This window comes from Pristiophorus japonicus, chromosome 8 (assembly GCF_044704955.1).
Source record: "Pristiophorus japonicus isolate sPriJap1 chromosome 8, sPriJap1.hap1, whole genome shotgun sequence".
Lineage (NCBI taxonomy): Eukaryota > Metazoa > Chordata > Chondrichthyes > Pristiophoridae > Pristiophorus > Pristiophorus japonicus.
Window position 1 is genome coordinate 120846680 of NC_091984.1, and position 23600 is coordinate 120870279.

The 23600-nt window shown below is 39.2% G+C and overlaps 1 protein-coding gene across 5 annotated transcripts in view; it reads left to right on the top strand.

The window, feature by feature from the left end:
* Positions 1-23600, top strand: part of suco (SUN domain containing ossification factor) — a 112404-nt gene that overhangs the window by 44327 nt on the left and 44477 nt on the right. For 3 of the 5 annotated variants that reach the window (XR_011594094.1, XM_070887381.1, XM_070887383.1), the window contains exons 4-14: positions 5991-6133; positions 7583-7711; positions 7922-8111; positions 9207-9333; positions 9900-10021; positions 15567-15634; positions 15834-15941; positions 16239-16344; positions 18840-18860; positions 20747-20802; positions 21712-21803. Coding sequence is in view for 4 of the 5 variants with exons in the window: in XM_070887381.1 (XP_070743482.1) it covers positions 5991-6133; positions 7583-7711; positions 7922-8111; positions 9207-9333; positions 9900-10021; positions 15567-15634; positions 15834-15941; positions 16239-16344; positions 18840-18860; positions 20747-20802; positions 21712-21803 (1162 nt within the window). In the remaining variant the exon portion in view is untranslated. The remainder of the gene's footprint in view (positions 1-5990; positions 6134-7582; positions 7712-7921; positions 8112-9206; positions 9334-9899; positions 10022-15566; positions 15635-15833; positions 15942-16238; positions 16345-18839; positions 18861-20746; positions 20803-21711; positions 21804-23600) is intronic. The other 2 variants (XM_070887382.1, XM_070887384.1) reach the window with 2 other exon arrangements.

Here is a 23600-nt window from a genome sequence, read left to right on the forward strand (position 1 = left end):
GAATCCATAGCCACCCTTGGATTGCTCTCTGGTATGTAGTCATAATGTAAATTGTGATTTGCTATCTTAAGCAGTAAAATTGTTAGCTGTATATGTGCACTGTGAAGTATTCATTTGTACATTTGAAATCCAGTAGCTTGAAGAGCAAAGAAATGACTTCTTAGCCAGATATTAGCAATTTTTGAATCCCACCCTGCTGCCATTTGCATCAAATCGGTCATTAGTTCTTAGCTTGTTGTCAGCGTGGTAGTAGTAGTCATTGCCACCAACCACATAAAATATGTGTAAGCCAATTTTGACCTGTTGGCTGAAGGAGAGCAAGAGAAATAGGGAAGAGAATAAAACTGACAAGTTACATTGATATAGGGTGTTCCACTCCAGTACTGCAACAGCAGATGTATTTTGAACATTCTGACCAGAAGGAAGTAAATGATAGAAACATAGAAAATAGATGCAGGAGTTAGGCCATTCGGCCCTTTGAGCCTGCACCACCATTCAATAAGATCATGGCTGATCATTCACCTCTGTACCCCTTTCCTGTTTTCTCTCCATACCCCTTGATCCCTTTAGCCTTAAAGGCCATATCTAAATCCCTCTTGAATATATCCAATGAACTGACATCAACCACTCTCTGCGGTAGGGAATTCCACGTGTTAACAACCCTCCTGAGTGAAGAAGTTTCTCCTCATCTTAGTCCTAAATGGCTTACCCCTTATCCTTGGACTGTGTCCCCTGGTTCTGGACTTCCCCAACATTGGGAACTAACCTGTCAGCATCTAACCTGTCCAGTCCCGTCAGAATTTTATGTTTCTGAGATCCCCTCTCATCCTTCTAAATTCCAGTGAATACAGGCCCAGTCGATCCAGTCTCTCCTCATATGTCAGTCCTGCCGTCCCGGGAATCAGTCTGGTGAACCTTCGCTGCACTCCTTCAATAGCAAGAATGTCCTTCCTCAGATTAGGAGATGAAAACTGAACATAATATTCCAGGTGAGGCCTCACCAAGACCCTGTACAACTGCAGTAAGACCTCCCTGCTCCTATACTCAAATCCCCTAGCTATGAAGGCCAATATACCATTTGCCACCTTCACTACCTGCATGCCAACTTTCAATGACTGATGCACCATGACACCCAGGTCTCGTTGCAACTCCCCTTTTCCTAATCTGCCGCTATTCAGATAATCTGCAACCTTGTTTTTGCCACCAAAGTGGATAACCTCACATTTATCCACATTATACTGCATCTGCAATGCATTTGCCCACTCACGTAACCTGTCCAAGTCACCCTGCAGCCTCTTGGCGTCCTCCTCACAGTTCACACCGACACCCAGCTTAGAGTCATCTGCAAACTTGGAGATATTACACTCAATTCCTTCATCTAAATCATTTAAAGTGTATTGTAAATAGCTGGGGTCCCAGCACTGAGCCCTGCAGCACCCCACTAGTCACTGCCTGCCATTCTGAAAAGGACCCGTTTATCCCAACTTTCTGCTTCCTGTCTGTCAACCAGTTCTCTAACCACGTCAGTACATTATCCCCAATAACATGTGCTTTAATTTTGCACACCAATCTCTTGTGTGGGACCTTTTCAAAAGATTTTGAAAGTCCAAATGCACCACATCCACTGGTTCTCCCTTGTCCACCCAACTAGTTACATCCTCAAAAAATGTCAAGATTTGTCAAGCATGATTTCCCTTTCATAAATCCATGCTGACTTGGACCGATCCTGTCACTGCTCTCCAAATGCGCTGCTATTTCATCTTTAATAATTGATTCCAACATTTTCCCCGCTACTGATGTCAGACTAACCGGTCTTTAATTACCTGTTTTCTCTCTGCCTCCTTTTTTAAAAAAGTGGTGGTATATTAGCTACCCTCCAGTCCATAGGAACTGATCCAGAGTCGATAGACTGTTGGAAAATGATCACCAATGCATCCACTATTTTGAGGGCCACTTCCTTAAGTACTCTGGGATGCAGACTGTCACGCCCCAGGGATTTATCGGCTTTCAATCCCATCAATTTCCCTAACACAATTTCCTGCCTAATAAGGATTTCCTTCAGTTCCTCCTTCTCACTAGACCCTTGGTTGCTTAATATTTCAAGAAGGTTATTTGTGTCTTCCTTTGTGAAGACAGAACCAAAATATTTATTCAACTGGTCTGCCATTTCTTTGTTCCCCATTATAAATTCACCTAAATCTGACTGCAAGGGACCTACGTTTGTCTTCACTAATCTTTTTCTCTTCACATATCTATAGAAGCTTTTGCAGTCAGTTTTTATGTTCCCTGCAAGCTTCCCCTCATACTCTCTCTTTTCCCCCTCCCAATTAAACCCTTTGTCGTCCTCCTGCTGAATTCTAAATTTCTCCCAGTCCTCAGGTTTGCTGCTTTTTCTGGCCAATTTATATGCCTCTTCCTTGGATTTAACGCTATCCTTAATTTCCCTTGTTAGCCACGGTTGAGCCACCTTCCCTATTTTATTTTTACTCCAGACAGGGATGTACAATTGTTGAACTTCATCCATATGATCTTTAAATGTTTGCCATTGCTCTGATATCCTTTAAATTCCTATTGCAGTATTTATAGTGGGAGCAGGTACGAATTGTTTTGGTACCTTTTTAACTTCATGAAAATTCTTTGACCGTGAAATATTAAACGCAGAGCATAACTGTTACTTTTAGATTGGAAGAGGTTTGCTCATTCACCATGCTGCTTTGACAAGGATGACCTATAATGAACTACCCATGTTCTCTACTTCATAGGATCAGTCAAATCCAGCTGACTAAACTTGTGTTCATTGGTAACAGTCTCGAGTTTAAAAACAAGTTTGCCCTGAGGCTTTTTAATTTCATACCACTTTCTATTAAACATTGTTATCTTGACAATTTTCACTGGAGTTACGCCTTTTTTTGGAGTAGGAATCCATATCCACCCTTGGATTGCTCTCTGGGAGCATATACAAAAGCCCATTATTCACATGAATCTTGACAGTGAATGGAAGGTAATTTAGCCACTGTGGGGAATCACAGTTGGCAACGATCTGGTCATCACCCAACAGCAGCTCACATACGATGAGTTGGAGGATAATGTTTCAGCGTGGGAGTCCTGTCACTCTTCCTCCCCTCCCTAACCCAGAGGCAGCAAGGGCAATTGTAGCGTATGTGTGCCTTGTCTGTGACAAGGTAACTCAGCAAAGACCAGGAATTGAGCTGGAGCCTTGCTGGTCTCTGGCACAGCAATTGACTGGGCCACTTAGGGAGCCCATCATTTTTTTCTGCTCTTCCTGAGCAGGGAGTGCTTGATGTTCGGGCTGCATAACAGATATTGTTCCATTTGAGATTGATGGCTCTATCCTGATGAGCAAAAAGTTCGCCCAAAAGTAACACTTTACATTTGCAAAGCATCTTTAAAATGTCCCCAAGCAGTTGCATAGGGGTGAAAGAAATGAAAAAGACTGATTTAAAAGGAATTGACACAGCCATGGCAGGACAGATTAGGTGAGGTAATCGAAAGTTTGTTTGTGACTTGGTTCTTAAAAGTGAAGAAGGAAGTAGAAAGATGGAGGGCTTTAAGGAGGGAAAATCAAGGTTTAATGCTGAAATGGCAGTAGGCTTTGCTACTAATGGTAGTGTACAGGGGTGGGGGGAGAGAATGATCAGGAGTCTAAAGACCAAAGGCAGTGAGGGTTAAGGTTAGAAGAGGCATCAAATGAATTCTGTGGAGAGATTTGAAGACTGGGATAAGAATTTTAAGTTAACGTTTTGGAACACGTAGAACCACTGTCGAGGAAGGGGGATGATGGTTGGGCCGTTCTTCTTCTGGGTTGCATTGTTGTCTCATTTCAGAAATCTGAAAATTTAAGAGTAATCGTTGTGATAGAATAAAACATAACTGTGCCCCTCCAATTCTGGCCTCTTTAGCATCCCCAATTTTAATCGCTCCATCATCGGCAGTTGTGCCTTTAACTGGCAACGCCCTAAGCTCTGGAAATCCCTTTTTCTTCCATTCAGATGCTTCTTGAAACCTACCTCCCTGACCAAGCGTTTGGTCATTTGCACTAATATCTCCTTATGTGGCTTGGTGTAACTGTTAAATGCGCTATATAAATGATTGTTTTTGCAAAATGGGGTTTAAGTAAATCACGTATTATTTGCTCTAGTGAAATAAAATAACCTTCAAAAGAATGATTCTAATCGGACCAGATTGGATCATTTATCGGTTGAGAGAAAGAACATTTTAATTTGTTTACAATTCTGAGAAAAGAGAGCATCTTTTGAGAAGATGGAAAACTTAATGTATCAGGTCTTCAAATAATGGTCCACCTTTACAAATTTTATTTTTTTAAATGCCAGATGAACTGCACTATTCTGCAAACTTTAATCTAACCCAGTGTCGTCATCATAGGCAGTCCCTCGAACGAGGATGACTTGCTTCCACGAGAGTCACAGATGTTTCAATGAAGGACCCGATGTTCCAGTCCTGAACTTCAATTGAGGGGGTGGAAGATGTCTGTATGTGAATTTTTTTAACATGTGGTGACTGTTCATCAGCCACCACACGGGCTTGACAGAGCTAGGCCTTTATCCAGTGGCAAGGATTAACCAGGACGGCTGGAGACCTGCTCTGCTGCACGGATCCAGTGCGCACACATCGCAGTGTGGGCAGGTCCATGCTACCCCTGGGCCCTCGACTCTTCTGGACCCCGTATCCTCATTTGCCGCACCTCCGTCACGATGTTCCAGGGTCTGGTGCTCCAGCTTTATTTATAGCCCCAACCTGCGGTGGTGGTCTCTCACAGGTCAGGGCGGCTCACGATGTTCCAGGGTCCTGCGTTTGAGTCCGGCGCTCCAGCTCTCTTTCCTACATTACAATAGTGACTACACTTCAAGAAAAAGTACTTCATTGGCTCAAAGCCCTTTGGAACGTCTGGTCGTGAGAGATGCTATATAAATGCAAGTCTTTCTTTCTTTCTGTTAGGTACCCTCCTCTGCTCTAAGGAGAACAATCTCCGCCTCTCCAATTGTTCCACACAACTGAAGTCCCTCATCCCTGCCACCATCCTGGCAAATCTCCTTCGCACCCTCTTCGAGGCCTTGACATCCCTCCCAAAGTGTGATGCCCAGAATTATACACCATACTCCATCTGAGGCTTAACTAGTAATTTGTTGAAGTTTAGCATGACTTTCTTGATTTTGTATTCTATGTCCCAATTTACAAAACCCATATCCCATATCCATATGCTTTCTTAACTGCCTTAGCTGCCTTATCAACTTGCCCAAACACCTTTGAGGATTTGTGAATATGCAACCCCAGATACCTCTGCTCCTGCACCTCCCTCAAAACAGCACCATCTAGACCATAGTTGCCATCTAACCTAGTAGCTGAAGTGTTTTTCCGAGGCAATAGTTCATAATGGCCTGGATTTTGTTGTCAGTGGAGAAGGAATGGCGCTCACTGTTCACCTTGCTGATAGTTGCCCACAGAATTTTCGCAGGCTTCTCAGCATAGATTTTGCCAAATCTTTCACTTTTATTACGCCGTTTAAAAACTCACTCACTCCTGAATGCACCAACCCTAACTTTTTTTAGCCATTTTTAGTGCAGAACTAGATAGTAAGTACAGCAAGTTCACACTGTTAGACTCTATTGAAATGACTGCATCGGTGAGGACTGCAACAGCGCACCCTGTGGAGGAGCGGGGTATCTTGACAGCTACTTCCAGATTTCTACTTTTAACTGCATGTACAGACGTCAGAAGTTGCTGTCGGATTTACCCCATAATAACTGAGAGCTGATAGCCTCGCATTATTACCGCAAAATCAGAACATTATGTTAAGAATTAAGTGAAATGCTAGTGCTGAATTGACAGCTGTGCAATGAATGCACCGAAGAAAGTATTAAGTATCCATTTAATCCACATCAGGCTCCGAATTGAACGTTTGCAAACTAAACAATACTTAACCTTTAACATGAACTTTTCTTTGTATACAGCATGAGAATTCTGAAGAGTCTGATTTTCCTGAACCCAGTCTGGAGCCTTCTATTGGACTGGAGGAACCTCCTAGTGTAGCTGTTAGTACTGATAACATTTCCAGTTCGACTACCTCAGAGAACTCCTCATTCTCGCAGCATAGGCAAGTGTCTTACTCTATCATTACCATATGTTTACCAAGAATGCAGGACTAGCTCCACTGGGGCCATCTTGTTTACACCTATTAGGCATAGATGTAACATTAGTATAATAGATATGGCATACCATTTGATGTGCAAGAACTGTTTACATGTGATGTAGATCGCAAATGTCTCGGAGAATTCCAAGATTTGAAAGTATGAATTAAAAATAATTACCTCAATCCATAAAGAAAGCTGATCAGTTTCCATAATGACTGTTGTTTTTGGCCAGGTTTTCATAGTTATAGTTCATATTTCATATCAAATTTCAACCCATGATATGCCCGACTTTCCATTTGAATCACTAATTTTCTTTTAAAATTTAAATAACAATGAATGAAGTTTGCTCTAAATGTCTTAAAAGGTTATCTTGTCATTGGAATAAAATTATGTGGAAATGGTTCTTAATAAAAAAACAGACACGCCAGTGTGATTTAATAAGGCTATGAGAAGCAATCAGAATGAAAGCGAAAATCTGTACCTCACACTTTTTAAAAAAAAATTTAGTTCTGTTCGCATTTACAATATTGGCCCGGAAGTTGCAGTACGCTTGCCGCTGATCTTGAAGCAATCTGCCTGCAAAAATCTAGTGACCTCTGTGGTGTGAATTCCAGCTCTCTTGACCTTGGTTTGAATCTGGCGCCAAATCAAGCAATTCTTCAGCATCCAGCAACAGTGATGCCATCAAGCAGGCTGAGCAGATAATCACATTGAAGAATTCTCAGACAGCAAACCAGGAAGTAAAATGCACAGATTCTAATTTACTTTATTATAAATTTTAGAGAGCAAAATAAAGATTGGACATACACATAGGGTAGAAGTTGAAATATCATTGTTTAAAAAAATTTTTTTAATTCTTAGTCATATTAATAGAAAAATTTGACATTCCATAAAAAATAAAATTAGGTTTTCAGGGCCAGGACAGTTGTTCAGTCAATACACCATTTATAAAAAAAAAATGTACACTTCCTTCAACAAGGCTTAAACTTTTTGTGGGGGATTTTAACAGCAATATTCCAGCATAATAGGGGAATTTTTCATCCTTCAGTGTTACTTGAATTGATTACCAGCCCTGGGGTTCCACACCGCAACCTGTGGCAGTGCAGGGAATGACTGACAGCAACTTCTGGGTTTCTGTGTTTATCTGCGCATTCGTTAACTCCTTAAGTTGCTGTCAGTTTCAGAGGGGTGATGACGGCACGCGCTGACAGTTTTGTTGTCATTACCACCACAAAATCTCTGCCATTATTTTTAATGTTTGATTTAGCTTGGTGTGTGTTTTTGTTTCAACTTGGTGTGTGTGTTTTTGATTTTAGGTTTCCTATTTAAAGTAGTCCAGTGGGGGTGGGGGGCGCGAAGTTCCTTTTGAGTGAAGCAATATGTTAAACAGTGTCATTATTTCTTTTCCTTAGTGCAATAGAAAATTCCAGTGATGATCCTGTATTAAGCTATGAGCAGTCAAAAGCTGACTGTGATGCTGGAGGGAAAAGTGAGGCTATTCCTCAAAGCAAGTCCCCCTCCTATGTTAGTCTACCTGAAAGGTGAGTATTGATCAAGCCTTGCGTGGCTTTGCAAACATTTTCTCTGCTGTGCTGGATGCAGTATCTGGTTGCTTTTACGCTCTGCTTGCTTCTCATTATTATAAGTACAAACTCAGTATTGTAAGAGAAAACATTAACATAAATATAGGAAACATTAACTTGGCTATAATGCAGAATGGTGCAATTAGAGAGCTATTCTTTTACTTTCAGTCCTCCGGAGAAACCTAGTGATGGTAGGAAACCTTCTTCAAATGGCGAAGGAAAAGCACCTAAATCCAGTTCTGAATCTGAGCTTTCTGAGATTCCGAAGGCAGACTTGCCTGAAGCTGACGAACAGGAGCCAGTAATAGAAATAACATCTAACGCATCACTGGACTTGCAGAAAGAAGAGTTGGTAGAGGTAAGTGCTAATACAGTCTGACAATGTCTGATACGATTTGTTGTAATGTTTGCCCAATTCCCAGTCTTTGGGGCGCCCAGATGTTCCATCTAGAGCTCCTCGCTGTCTTAATTCCAAGCAAAGTTTTTTTTTTTTGCAATAGATTTGTTCACTACACTTGTCTGTTTTATAAACGTAATGTATAATATTTACGAAGCACTACAGGCATTTAGTGGGTTTTTTTTAAAAAAGGTACCCAGAGCTGCTCTGAAATCATTTCATGGTAGCATGTTCTTTTAAATGGCTGCACTGGAAAAGCTAGCAAAACAGCCAATGCTGATAATTATGTCCCAATTTCAACAGTAAAATTTACCAATATTAAATAAATGACAGCTGAATGAAATTGGGTTATAAATTCAAATATTTCATTTAAAAACATAGGATCTTTTCTCCAGTGTTTTTGTCTTGGCAAGTCTGATGGTTAAACTTGGATAATTTATGAGCAAACCATAGTGAGAAAATATGTATCATAAGTATTTAACAGTTTATAAGACCAAGCACTGATGCTTTTATTTTCTTTAGGACTTAACATTCTGATTTTAGGTCCTAATTCAATTCTACCAGAGCAATAGATAGGAAAAAGTGACCATAATTTGACATGGATTAGTACTGTAAAATTTGAGCAGTTTGTCAGCCAAGTTCTTAAAGACAGTGATTAAGGAAAAAAGTTAAATGTCACTGTGCATGTACCATTTGAGGGTTGGATGGGGGGGGGGGGGGCGCGCGGTAGCAGGCAATGTTTCAACTGGAGGTGGGTATTTTTTTCTCCAATTTACTGAATTTTTATCTCTGAATATTACAAAATTGTCCCCTAGCTCATTAAGTTGAGATATTGAGTCTGCAGTAAAGAAATGGTGATCTAGTGTGTGTGTATATATAGGCTTGCAGGAAGCTGCGCTAAAGAACTATATACAGTTTCCTTATCATACATAGCCAAACCCGTTTAGCTTTCTTGTGTTTGCAGCAGTAAAGCATGTTATCGATATCGAGCATTAACAATATTTTAAATCCAAGCCTGTGTGAATGTAAACTATTTTCTTGTTTTGGGCTATGTAGGATGCTGAGGGTCCAAGAGCAGTGGATGCTGGGGACTCTTCTTCAGTGATTCCATCTAAGGATTCAGGAGACATTCCCTCATTTGATGAATGGAAGAAGAAAGTCATGGAAGAAGAGAGAGAGAAAAGTAAGCAGTGGGAAGTCTGTGTTTGAGGTTACCGGAAGAACAGAAACATATGAAAGTACAGGACCAGAAGAGATTCTGCAGTCCCACCTATCTGGTCCCAAAATGTATACTGCTCAATCACCCGCTCAAATATCTATCCAATTCTCGGTTAAATTTTTTCCACACTGTCTGCTTCAAAGCTTTCACCACTCTGCATGAAGTAAATCTGAGCTGTCTGTGCATCCCCTCTTCTAAACTTAAATCTGTTTCCTGGCTTGTTCTTTAACATACAGTTTCCCCACATACTATAATCCTTGATTTGTTTGCATATCCTAGAAAGTCTAAATTATTTTAATATTTAAGGTATTTAAATATTTAAAGATAGAATTGTAATCTAAATTGGTTCCTGATTTGCATAATTGTGCAGTGTGCTGTTCCAGTGGTTGGATTTAAATTTTGAGCCACCAGAATTCCAAGTCAAAGAATTAATGAATAACTGAACTGGAACAAGTGATGAAAAGTAAGAATAACTTACGGTTAGGAATAATGCAAGAATAGTTTGGGTAATGTAGATTACTTTCTTTCAGGCCAGTCAACACACACTTCCAGTGGTGGGCTCCATTCTGCGAAAAAGCTACAGAAAAATTTCAATAACTATGCCTCTGTGGAGTGTGGAGCAAAAATTCTGGCTGCTAATCCAGAAGCAAAGGTATAAATTTTTTTTTTCTTCAAGATCTGTTCAGTTTTTATTATTATTGAACATGTTTGCAGTAAGTTGTATATAGCATCATGTTGTACTTTGCCATATTAGTGTGTTTCTGTTGCCAAATATAATAACATTTCAAGGATTTTAATCTTGAGGATTGGGAGAACAGGGAGCCAGTGTAGGTCAGCGAGGGGTGATGGGGAAAGCAGGACTCAGCAAAGTTTTGGCTGAGTTAGAGTTTCTGGAGGAAAGGAGGCCAGCAAGTAAAGTTGGAGGCATTGGGTCAGAATTTGCTGTAAAAATAATGAAGCTAATGGTACTCGCCATTATTAATGGTAAGTAGTACAGTAATTTCAGGTGCGGGGCAGATGCACGGTTAAATACAAATATCCAAAAGTTGCTCCTGTGGTAGCGAGTTCCACGTTCTTCTGAATTCCCTATTGGATTTTTTGGTGACTGTTATATTGGCCTCTAGTTATGCTGTTCCCCACATGTTGGAAACATTCTTTCCACATCCACTCTTATCAAAACCTTTCATAATTTTGAAAACCTCTCAGCCTTTTTTCAAGAGAAAAGAGACCCAGTCTGTTCATCCTTTCCTGATATGTATACCCTTGCATTTCTGGTATCATCATCTTCTTTGCACCCTCTCCAGTGCCTCTATATCCTTTTTATAACATGGCAACCAGAACCGTATCCAGTGCTCAAGTGTGGTCTAACCAAGGTTCGATGCAGGTTTAGCATAACTTCCCTTCTTTTCAATTCTGTCCCTCTAGAAATAAACCCTAGTGCTTGGTTTGCTTTTTCTATTGGCCTTGCTAAAATGTGGTGCAACTTTGTGATTAGTGATGTATTTGTTCTCCGTGTTCTTTGTTCCTCTATTCCACCGAGACTCACACACCTTCCAAGTAATAAGTGATCTCCCTTTTCTTATCATGTACTACCACACATTTATCTGTTGAACTTCATTTGTTAATGATTTGCCCATTCTGCAAGTTTATTAATGTCCTCCTCCTGTAATTTGTTGTAGCTCTCCTCCGTATTGACTATTTCTCCCCCCCCCCCCCCCAAATTTGGTATCCGCAAATTTAGAAATTGGGTTTTTGATTCCAGTCTAAATCGTTTAATATAAATTGTGAACAGCAGTGGTCCCAGTACTGATCCATCAGTACCCACCTTCTGCAACTGTGAATAGCTACCCTTTAATCCTACACTCTGCTTTCAGCTTTAAGCCAGCTGGCAATCCATTCTGCTACATGTTCCCTGACTCCACATTCTCTGACCTTATTAATCAATCTATTATGGGGTACCTTATCGAAGGCCTTTTGAAAATCTAGGTAAATTACATCTACTGCATTACCATTGTCTACTTTGTTCTTCAAAAAATTCAATAAGGTTGCCCAAGCAAGATTTTCCCTTTTGAAATCCATGCTGACTATTCATTATTATACTTTTCGTTTCTAGATGTTCTATTTTCTCCTTTTAGTAGGATTCCATTATTTTTCCTACAACCGATGTTAAGCTGACTGGTCTATAATTCCTTGGACATGTTCTATCCCCCTTCTTAAATGTAGATATTAAGTTAGCTATCCGCTAGTCTTCTGGCACTACACATTTTTCTAGCAAATTATTAAATGTGTAGTAATGCCTCTTCCCCTAGATTCTTTTATTTTAAATGCACATCTCATTACTCATCATCCAATGTCATGTCCACCTGTTCTACCTTCCAGATAAATACCGAAACAAAATAATTTTAATATTTCTGCCATCTCCCTATCGTTACCTGTGGTATTGTCCTGTCTATCCTTTAATGGCCCTATTCCTTTTTTTATTGTGCCTGTAAAATATTTTATGTTCCTTGATCATTTAATGTCATAGTTTGCTAATTGTTTCTTTGACTTCTTTGCTAATCCCTTCTTTTCTCATGTACTCCCTGCTGTCTATGTACTTAATGTATGCCTCTTTCCTTACCATCAATTAATCCCTTATGTCTTTATTCATCCATGGAGTCTCTAGTGTTTAGTTCTTTCCTATTTGTGGAATATATTTTTCCTGCACTCTGTTGAACACTTTTAAATGTTTCCCTGCTCCAGCAAATTCTAGCCCATTGAGTCTGGAGCTGACTATGGCATGTAGACATGTTTCACCAGTAGGAAGGGCTGAGGACTGTGCAGAGGCAGATGATGTGGTAGTAAGTGGTCTTTGTGATGGGAGATTATGAAGTCTGAAGCCAAGATCAGGATTGAGCAAGATGCTGAGGTTGTGGAAAGTGTGGTTCAGCCTTAAAGTAGGATCGGGATGGGTTAAGTGTCAAGGGAGTGGAACTTCTGGCATGGGCCAGATACAAATGACTTGCTCTTTGTATTGTGCTGGAGGAAGTTGAGATTCAGCCAAGACTGGATGTCAGACAAGTCTCAAAATAGAGCCTGGTGTTCTCACCCTGCAGGTTGAAGCTGACGCCATGTCACAGTTGAGCATCATGTAGATGAGGAAAAGTTGTCGTCAAGGCTAGATACCTGGGGAAACTCTTGAGGTGATGCTGTGGGGGTGGGAAGAGTATCCGTTACTGGAGAAGCTTTGGCTCTGTTTGGATAGGTGGGGGGGAAAAATGATGCAAAGGCAATTCAACAGTGAAGGAGGGGTGATGGAGGATGGGGTGGTTGACTATCAAGAGTTCGAGGAGGGATAAAGCATTAGATGTCATCAGTGATCTTGGTTAGGGCTATTTTGGTGTTCAGGATGGTGGAAGTCAGACTGCAGGGATTTGAACAGAGTTACAAAAGATGGGCATGTAGCTGGCAGGCAGTGATGCTTTCAAGGAAAGGGAATTTGGAGATGGAGAAATATTTTCCAATTACTGCAGCGTAAAGTGTTTTTTTTTGGAGAGGGGTAATGAAGCAGAGAGGGATTGTACCTGAGGAGGGAGAGCCATTGGTGTCAGCTAGCCTTGGGGTCAGGGAGAGCAGTTGGATGGCCGGGTATTTTGTGAAGGTGGTCCTGTTTGGCGAATTTGCATTGTTGGCTTTGTGTTAACTGAGGTTACCAACACTTGGTCTCCTTGCATTTTGATACAAATCGATACCATTATTTGTATTTTACACTGGAAGTGTAATATCTCAAGTTGACAATTGTGCATGCAGTTTTCCGCCTGATGGAGATGTGGGCCAGTTGAACCAATGAGTTTCTGCCCGAATCATTACAGCTGTTAGAAATCTCTGCAAATTTCTTTACTATTTTGTCCTTCACCGTCTCAATAATTGTGCGACTTGACTAAAAATCCGTGGACAATGTACTGCCTTGTACTTGTGCAACGTTTTGAGTTTTGGAGAGAGCTTGTGCTGCCAGTACAACAGGTGTGTAACATTTGAGTACCTGTGAGATCCAAAAGCCCGAGTAAATTTACTGCAGGTCATCTCTAATCAAGATTAATTACATGGGCTACCCATGAAACACTGGGTTTAAGTTGTGTTTGATGTGCCAGTGTGATAAGATTGTGGATTCTCACTCCCAATTCCTTGTATGGCAACCTCTTGTTGTAGGTCACAGTAATAGGCTAGAGGGGATTTTTTGACGGGCGATGGATGGATATCAGTTTTGTAATAGCTGTTCCCTAATCTTGGAATTGTTACTCAAGTTAAAGCTTGCAGGAATTAGAATGATTAATCATTTGATTAACACTATGGGCCCAAGTTTCCACATGATTTGCGCCTGATATTTAGGAGCAACTGGTGGAGAACGGACTATCTTAGAAATCGCAATTCTCCACATTTTTTTTTCTGCAGTTCTAGTCAGGTAGAACAGTTCTACTTTGGAACAGAATTTTTTCTTCAAAAGGGGGCGTGTCCGGCCACTGACGCCTGATTTCAAAGTTTCCACAGTGAAAACGTACTCCAAACGGACTTAGAATGCAGCAAGTGAAGATTTTTGTAGAACTGAAAAGACCTGTTCTACACATTAAAAAATCAGGCGCAGGTTACAAATTAGGTGTCCAGAACTAGGTGGGAGGGGGGGGAAGGGAAGTCATTAAATTCTACAATAAATCCTTATTTATACTTCTACAAATATTATACAAATAAATCCAACCTGAATAAACATTTGAAAAGATTAAATAAACCATCTTCCTACCTGTGTGAAAGTGCTTCAGTCAGCTCAGCGATGTGGTGTCTTTCCTGCGAACGGGAGGGAGGGGCAGGCAGGCAATAACCAGGCAGCAAGCAGCCTTCCACTTGAGGTGGAAGCCTTACAGTCAGCTCAGCGATGTTCCCGCGAACGGGAGGGAGGGAGGGGCAGGCAGGCAGCAAGCAGCCTTCCACTTGAGGTGGAAGCCTTACAGTCAGCTCAGCGTCGTTCCCGCGAACGGGAGGGAGGGGCAGGCAGTAAGCAGGAAGCCTCAGTGCTGATGGCAATGTGCTTTTATTAAAAAATGTTCAAAAATTAAACAGCTACAAAGAACTACAAAAATGGCCGAGTGCCAATGTTTCCTTCACACTGCGCGTGCGCGAACGCTCCAACACGCACGCAGGAAAAAAAATAATTTAAATAGTACCCGCCCCCTCCCACTTACAAAATCGGTGCGAGTGTAGGCTCTGCCCCCCTGGGCGCTGCGCCAAATAGACAAGGAGCTGCAGGGCGCTCCAGAATCGCGCGTTTTTTTTCCCGACGCTGTTTTAGGCCCAGCTCGGAGGGGCGCCCGTTTTTTATCGTGTGGAAACTTGGGCTCTATATCGCCAAGGCATTTAGGACTGGGCAATAAATGCTGGCCTTGACTCTCTCATCCCAGGAACGAATTTAAACAAAAAATCTAGTGCCTTTTTAAAATTGTTTTCTTGCAGTGCTAAGTATTTGATTTCCAATTTACAAAATGGGTGTTCTCAATTTTGACTCATCAATTTGAAATGGATGTCATTCAATAGTGTTACTGCTTTGTATCCTGACGTAACTGGATGGTGAGCATGCTGTCGCTTTACTTTTTTGAGACTCTAGTTCAAATCGAGTCCAGACTGAAATGTTGGGTGTATGGGCAATGGGTGAAATGAGTTTGGGTAGTGTTGATCCAGGTCATCACCAATGTTAACTCGACACTTTCACTGAGCAGGGTAATGAGGATTAAGATGTAGGAGTTTTTTTAAAAAAGCATTCACACTGATGCAGGAAAAGGTGCCCTTTCAAGGTTGGAGGTTAAAATATGGATTGAGCAGAGTGTAATTTGTGCTAAATATAACCAGTGCATTGGGATGTTTTACTACATTAAAGGTGCTATATAAATGCAAGTTGTTGTCATGTTGCTGGTCTGTGAATGTTTATTGACGTGTACCAAAATTGTTCAACTCCTTATCCTCTCTGCTGCTGAGCACAAACATTCATCGTAAGTATAAAGGATGGATACAGTGCAAAACTTCAAACCTCTGCATTCTCTTTGTTTTTTTTATCATTTCTGTCATTAAAATATTGTTTTAGCAATAGGTAAGTTGGGAGCATTTTGCACTTGGTTATCTATCAGTATTAAAATGTTGAGTACTTAACATCTACGTAAAATTTTGCCTTGCAGAGCAATTCAGCAATTCTAATGGAAAATATGGACTTGTACATGTTAAACCCATGCAGCGCCAAGATTTGGTAAGTTTTAAATCCTGACTTGTGAAAGGAAGCAATGCTAAGTTGTGAAAATATTATGTGCTTCCACATGAAATAATTCAGGTGTTTACTAATGTATTGTTCTGACTTTTGACGTGAGTTATGCACAGTTGCAGAATACAAGAGTTGGAATGGCTCCTAGTTTTCTTATTACACCTGAATATGACATTCTTGTTCGCAGGTTTGTAATAGAACTGTGTGAACCCATCCAAGTCAGACAGCTTGACATTGCAAACTTTGAGTTATTTTCTTCTACACCAAAGGACTTTCTAGTTTCCATCAGTGACAGGTATGTTTTATTTAAGGTTTTAAAGATGGTGCAAAAGATATTTAAAACTATGTATAATGAGTGTAAAAGCAACTGTTAAGATAATCAATTTAACTCTTGGGGTGCGTAAAATTCAACTTCAGTGTCAGTTATACAGCCACCATATAATGAGTGGCCGATCTGCTACTGCCCATATTGCACCTACACTGAAGTTGAATCCCCCCCCCCCCCTTGTTTTAGTGTGGTTAACACTTGATTTTCAATGGTCTTCAAATGAGTCACAACTTTTTTCTGTCTTGCCACCATGTTTATGTGCAGGTATCCCACCAATAAATGGGTTAAACTAGGTACATTCCATGCTCTGGATGAGAGAACAGTGCAAAGCTTTCCTTTAGATGAGCAAATGTATGCCAAGTATGTCAAGGTAATAACTAAATTTTTCAAAATGGGAAGGGGAAATGTAAATGGCACTTTGTTTTTTAAAGCCAGAGTAGGCTTTCAAGTACTAATCATTGTAATGTAGTTTGGTTTTAAATATTTTGTTTTCATGAGTTTCTGACAATGTTGTAACTTGCATTATCTGTCAGATGTGAAAATGGTGTCTGTTAAGTTGTGTTGTAATAGGACTCAAAACTGTGTATAATCCTGAAAGTTGTACATAAATAATAGACTTAAATGGTTGTGTTCACTGCTATATCGAGCTCATTTCTGCCAATGTTTTATTTGCTTGTTCATCAATTGGTAACTTCAGTTTAGTTACCATTAGCTGCCTTTTATTCACATTCATTTCTGATTCTCATTGCTTTGCTCAAAACCTTTAAGATTGGTTTCAATTAATTCTCATTCAGTGGCAAGACTCCAGAGCTAAATGCTCCACTATCAATTATGAGGGTCATATGTCATGATGAACTCCTGCTTAATCCTTTAATCCTTTAGTATCCTGTACATCTTGCACGTTATCTGGTTAACAATGCCAGTTACCATCTGTTAAAGAGTGACTTGTGCACTCATTTTGAAGAATAAAATAAAACTTTGATATTAAATGTCTGAAGAATCTTGTTTCAAAAATTTGTTGTGCTCTATGAACTGAAAATGGTTCAAACCATTCTTACTGAAAATCTATTCATTGTGGTTTGTTTTCTTTTAATTTTCAGACAAAGGTTATTTTACTTTCTACCAGTTCCGTTTCAATTTTAAGGAGTCCTTGGTACTCTTCGTAAGCTGCTTTTTACTTTGCCCTTTGAGAATTGCTTGTGTTACTAGTTCCTGATGTACAAGTCTTGTGCATCCAGATGGAACCCCAATACAAACATACTAGCAACTAGTCTTAACTGAATCTAGGAATACTTGTTTTTTTTTAATGGATCTTCTCAGCAGTTGGTCTTGGGGAATCTGGCAAGTTTACATTGCAGTTGCTTGTGTGTGCTTGAGATCAGTGCATTGGGAACTGGCGGTGCGAGCATCCCGCTCGAAGGGCAGTATAAAAGCAGCATGCGTGTATTTCATTCTATTCCTCTGAACTGCTCACTCCATATGGTCTTTCTCATAGCCAATCACTGCTTAAAGAATTCAAATTTTGAAGTAACTTTATGACCATATAATCTAGGATTTACAGCCCTATCCAGCCTATGTAGGAGAGACTTGTACACCAGGTAATTCACAGATGTGAAAATAGCCAATGAAGGGTGATTGTAGTTGCACGATTTAATCTATAATCTCACTGCCTGGAAAACTATAAACTGTGTTTTCAGTGGTAACTATTGTCAGGAGGCTGTTTAAGCTACCTTTCTATGCTCAACAACCCACTTAGTGTATTTTGGACTACAGACATTCCACCAGAGGGTGCTCTACTGCAACTCTCTTTACCCTCTTTTTTCATTTAATGTGTTAACATTTACACAGCAAGCACTATTTAAAGCACTTGCCAATCAATCAAACAATAGCACTTTCCCCAAGATGAAAAATTGTTGCTGGATTGTTTTCAAAACTATTTACAAAACCTAAAAATTTACATGTGGAGGACAGGAGGTTATACTTAATAGCTTGATTGAAGATTGTTGTATGGTGATTGCTTCATCTAATGGTTTCATTAGGTACTGAGTACTAGAAAATATATTTTGTATGGTGATTGCATTTTTGATGGCAACAATTCATATTTTTTCATTGGTTTATCTGGAGTGCAGATGTCTGAGCATTTATGATCTATGCTTAACCAAAATATGTACTTCTGTAGGGTAGGACAAAATATGTTTTGTTTCCATTTTCCTCCCTTCCATAAAATGGAACACTCCAGTACCATAGTGATTTTCCTTCTCAACTCGGCAAGACTCCCTCAGTAAAAGGATGAAAGCTTTGAGTGTTAGTTGATTTGGACTTGCAATCTGCTGGTTTGGAGTGTCTATTGCAATGTATTGGCTGAGAAATTATCCTTCAGCATAATGGGCTTTTTTATGACTGGTAAAAACTAATGCTTGCAGGTACTGTGCAGTAGCTTAATAAATAGCTGAAGAGCTTTGAAATTACTGAAATATAGTGCTGTTGCTGATGTAAAATAGTGTGAAAATTAGTATAATACATTACCTGTATATACAAGGCTGGAAATAGCCCATAAGGCCTTCAAAAATGAGCAAAATTGTGGTTTCACAAATCTTCAAAATATTCTGTAAATCAATGGGCCTAAATTTTTCAGTTGCTTCATTGTTGGTTTCTGCTTTTTTAGATTTCAAAATATCTAGATACACATTTTGCCACTTATTTTGACAATTTATTTCTTAATTCTTTAGCGCACGATATTTGGAGAAAAATTATAGTTTGGAAAAATTTGGGAATAATCGTACTGTGAGCTTGTAGCATGTAGTGATCTATCTTGACTGTTACTACTCTTACTGACATCTTTTTCTCCCTTTTCTCTTGCTTCAGATGTTCACCAAATACATAAAGGTTAGCATTATTAGAAGTTAATCACGGATTGGAATTTCCTTTTCGAAGGCACTGCAAACCTGCATGAAGTACCAGCATTGCATGCCATTATTAATAATGTAATGTCCATTGGCAAAACAAACTTGCTCAAATAAATGTATTTTTAATCGTGGCACTTCTGCAAATGGGAAATCTTAGATTAATGTGCTGTTTCTGTCATTATTGTCTTAATATCCTAAAATCACTTCATGAAGTTTGGTGAAAATCTAATGAGTATGTTCCTTTCAAATGAGTTAGGGAAGCTCCCAGCCATAGAGAAGCCTGTAAGTTGGAGCTTTAGCACACAGAATTGTGTGCTTGGTGTGTGAAATACCCTGTGTAAATTTCAGTGTTACCTGATGTTTCCAGTATTGTCAAGATGTGGAATTTAATACATTTTATTTCCCTATGGAATTAACAAAACCTATGTTTTCAGTTTTAAAAATGAGTTTGATTTATGGCTTCACTTTAGTGTGCAGTTCAAGATTACCTATTTTTTTTAAATCCAGTTGAACTGAAAAGTGTCATATTTAGCTCCATTGTATCAAACAAATATTGCTTGACTCAGTAACTGACTTGCTGGTCTTGTGTTGAAAATCAGTACTGTAGTCTCTGCTTTGTCATTTTATCACTGAACCAGTTTTTAAAAAAAAATTGAATTGTCACAGCTGGTTTAATAAGCCTTGTAAAAAGTGACGTTTATACTTTTGATCATTGTTTATACATTTTTAACACAAAACCTGTTTCTGGATCTTATGAACTCATGTTTTTAAGTACCAACTGTGTCTAAATGCTGGATCATTGTTTCAGTACCTATTGGATTTTCATCAAACTTGAATCCCTTACTGTCAGCTTTCAAGTTCCTTTTTTTAAAAAGCCATTCTGAGAACCAGTAAGGCACCTGATTATACTTTGCTAACATTCAAAGGCAGTATTTATAACCATATGACTTTAACAGTGTTTCTGTGCTTTTCTTGTGTTTTAGTAAGCTTGTTTTTGAAAGGAATCACATGTACGTTTTTCACAAACCCTGAATTCTTAACTTGAACATTTTTAATTACATTAGTCACTTGATAACTGACTTGAACTCGCCAGGCTGGTTTCCCTTAAAATGAGCATGTGGAATCTCCATTTCTGAAATATCATGCTAAGCTTCTATAAATTGTTGGCAATTGTGATTTGATTTTTGATGTATACAAAGTTTCGTGATCTGTAACTGGTTGAAAATCATTTTAATACTATAGATAAATCATATCGCCCTAATCGCATCATTGAATAAATATTTGCCATGGCTCATTAAACTCCTGTCTTGCAGCTTCCAATGAGTTAATTTTGATTTATTTTGAGTGTTTCTTGCTTTGTTTTCAGTCTTAAGTGCAGTGAGTGTTTGAGGTCAGTAGCTAAGGTTTTTGTGGCCCAGAGATGGATTTTTGAGTTTCTAAATTCATAAGCAACTTTGGATGTCATTGTTGCTTGACTTCATAGATAAATGTGCAAAGAAATCTTAGTATCCCTTTTGAATAAGAACATGCAGCTTAAATATAATTTTATAATCAGATGTGTTTCTTCACACATTAAGCTAGAGAACCCCTTTACGCACATTTATTACATTGCAAGCTGTAAGCCTGATTTATTACAAATGTTTTATCTCCTGCAATTTATTCCTAAATGTTATTTTTCACAAGTGACACTTGAAATGTAATATGCTAATACTTTCCTATTTTATAATGTCATTTCTATATACTTTCTATTATGTCTGAATTGTTTTCTTTTGTGTGAATATTCCCAAATTATTTTCACCCACATTTTTGTCCGAACTCGTAGTTGAATTATTGGCATGTGTTAATTAAGAATTTATCCTTTTGTAGGTGGAATTAGTATCGCACTTTGGGTCAGAACACTTTTGTCCCCTTAGCCTCATAAGGTAAGATTATAGCTGAGATTTACTGACTATATAAACCAGTGTTACTTAAATTTATTTTTTAACGGCCACATTTCCAAGTGGTGTCTTCTACTGAAATGTTATAACACAGAACAGGTTAGCATCTCATTTCACTTGGCAATTGCCAAATGGAATTTGGGTACTTTCCTACGAGAAGAATTAAAAACACTTGGGGTGGGGGAGGGGTGGGGGAAATGCAGTATTTTTCTTTGTCTAGGATTAGCTTGGTTACTATCATTTTTTTTTAAAATCCAGTTACAATGCATAAAGAAGTTAGCATGCAGTAGAATCAAAAACAAACCATGTCCCAGCTAAATATGCCACACGTTTTGAATTATTCAAACTATAGGCTTGAAGAGAGGAATTAAGCTGCAACAAACAGATCGACATTTGTTCAGTTAAATGTTGACACTCAATAATTTGAATCCAAGTGTCAGCTGTGAAAATCCAAAGAAGCCAAGCTGATTAATTTGAACCAGGATTTGCTGCTTTTTATCTAAGGCATATTACTGAAAGCTTACGTAGATCTCATAGCCAAGATAGATGCATTTGAAGGATGGTGAATTGACACTGTTGGAATCATCAAAGATGCAAAAGCCAAAAAAAAATTAGAGTAGGAAAAAAACTAAATGTAGCAAATTTTTAATTTTTTAAAATCCTATTTGGGTTCTTTCACTTTCTGGAAGCTGGGCTAATCCTGCTCTCGCAGCATTTTCTTGCTTTCATTTACTGGAGAGCAAGTAATGGGGAGAAAGAACAATCCCACCTAGCAGGCCAACAGCGGAGTCCCACATGTACTGATTCAATGCATTTTAAAAGCTGTAAGGGTGACTTATTGACAGATGTTCCCTAATCTCTGCAATAGAAATAATACCAAACATTTTTGTTCAGGGTGTTTGGTACCAGCATGGTGGAGGAATATGAAGAAATTGCTGAATCGCAGTACAATACAGAACGTCTAGAATACCTTGATGAAGATTATGGTATGGGTTTTTTTAAATGGTATTTTCTATGTTTATGGTGACTGTTATCTACTATTTTTAGCTCGAAGGTGTCGAAGGAAAGCAATGCATTGTTCCATGACCACTGGCAATCACAATGTTACATTGGATCAGTCGTTTTCACAGGGTGAAATTGCAACATATAATAGCCTTTTCCTCTTGCTCACCATAGTCTGGAACATCCCATTTCTGTGAGGTACTTTACTTACTGGTCTGGTCAAGGACCTCCAAAACTTAGCTGGCAAATTAAAATGATGGTTACATGAGCTTTGAGTGCTTTCACCTGGTAGTATTGTACTGAGAATTTGTAAATTAGATATTAAATGATTTGGGCCTCAAAATAATCACAGATGGCTGTAATTGCCACTATTCAAACTTATTTTATGTACTTTACTAATGAACTGTAAAATAGTTGCAGGCACTTCCACATGAAGGCATTTCATAACATTAGGAAATTATTTCTGCAATGGAGAATCTTCAGGTTGAGTAGGAATGCAAAGATTGCACCGAAACAGGCCATGCGACCCAACTAGTCTGTGCTGGGGTTTATATGCCACACTAGTCTCCTCTCATTCTGTCTTCTTTCAGCCTTTCAGATTATCTTTCTATTGCTTTTTGTCATGTACTCGTCTATTTTCTTAAAGCATCTAAGCCATTTCTAGCATCTAAGGATGAATGAATTCTCCGCAATTATCAAATGTTTTGTATGTCTCTGTAAAATGGCTTTTAATTTTGTTGTTTTTGTCCAGTTAGATATATTCATTAAACATTCTATAAAGTAGTAGATGATTCAGGTATTTTGTGGCTGATTTGACAACATGGTCTGTATATCCGATCCCATTTACTTACCTACTTTTCAAATTTTACTACTTCATTAAAACTTTAAGCCTCGCAGAAGCGATCTTCTTCTGAAAGCAATCTAAAATGATTGAACATTTTTGGGAACAGGAAAAGGAGTGCAAGGAAAGAATACTTCATGAAAAGCAATGTTGGTCAGCCATATGACGTACCGATCATAATTAAGATGAATTTCTGGGTTCCAGTCCTAGCCTATGTTATTTCCACTTGGATTTTCTTCATCCATTTCCCCCTGCCCCCTCCTCTAACCAGATTTGCCAACTTTTGGTTAATTGGATACAGCAGTAAGTGAAGGCACAAGTTGGAGAGGATGAATTTGTCATTTATTCTATTTTTGGTTAGACTGCAGCCACAAAGCCAAACAATCAAATCTCTAGTTCCTTCCCAAACAGTCAGCTAACGAGCATGTGCATTGGGCAGGAAGTTAGAGTGGACAGGAAAATCTTAGTGCGTATAATGGCATATCAAAGTGACTGGATTGGATTGATGTGATGCAGTTTGTTCTCAAACCAATGAGTTCTCAATTTCAGTCGTGTAGGGAAGTGGCCAGCAGATGCCTGCCTGCCACACTTCCACAGGGTGGCATACTAAACTGGAAGGAGATTCATATTTGCTGCTTTTACTCACTGCCTAGTGGCTGGTTCTGAACGACTGAGATCCTACAGTTTGTTGGCTGCATTTGGTATGTGCCCTGGGAGAAAAATAAAGGGAATTTCTCATTTAAAAAAAAAAAAAAAAAAATGACCGACCGATGTTGGGCGTAAAATTGTGGTCTCTATGGGCGCATACGAACTGCATGTGCCCGTAGAGGCCCGGCAAGTGCCAGTTCTCAGCACGCGATGCGCATGCGCCGAAATCTGGCACTTGTAACTGTCAACATTTTTTTTTGACAATTTCAACTCGTCCCCAGGGGAAGGACCT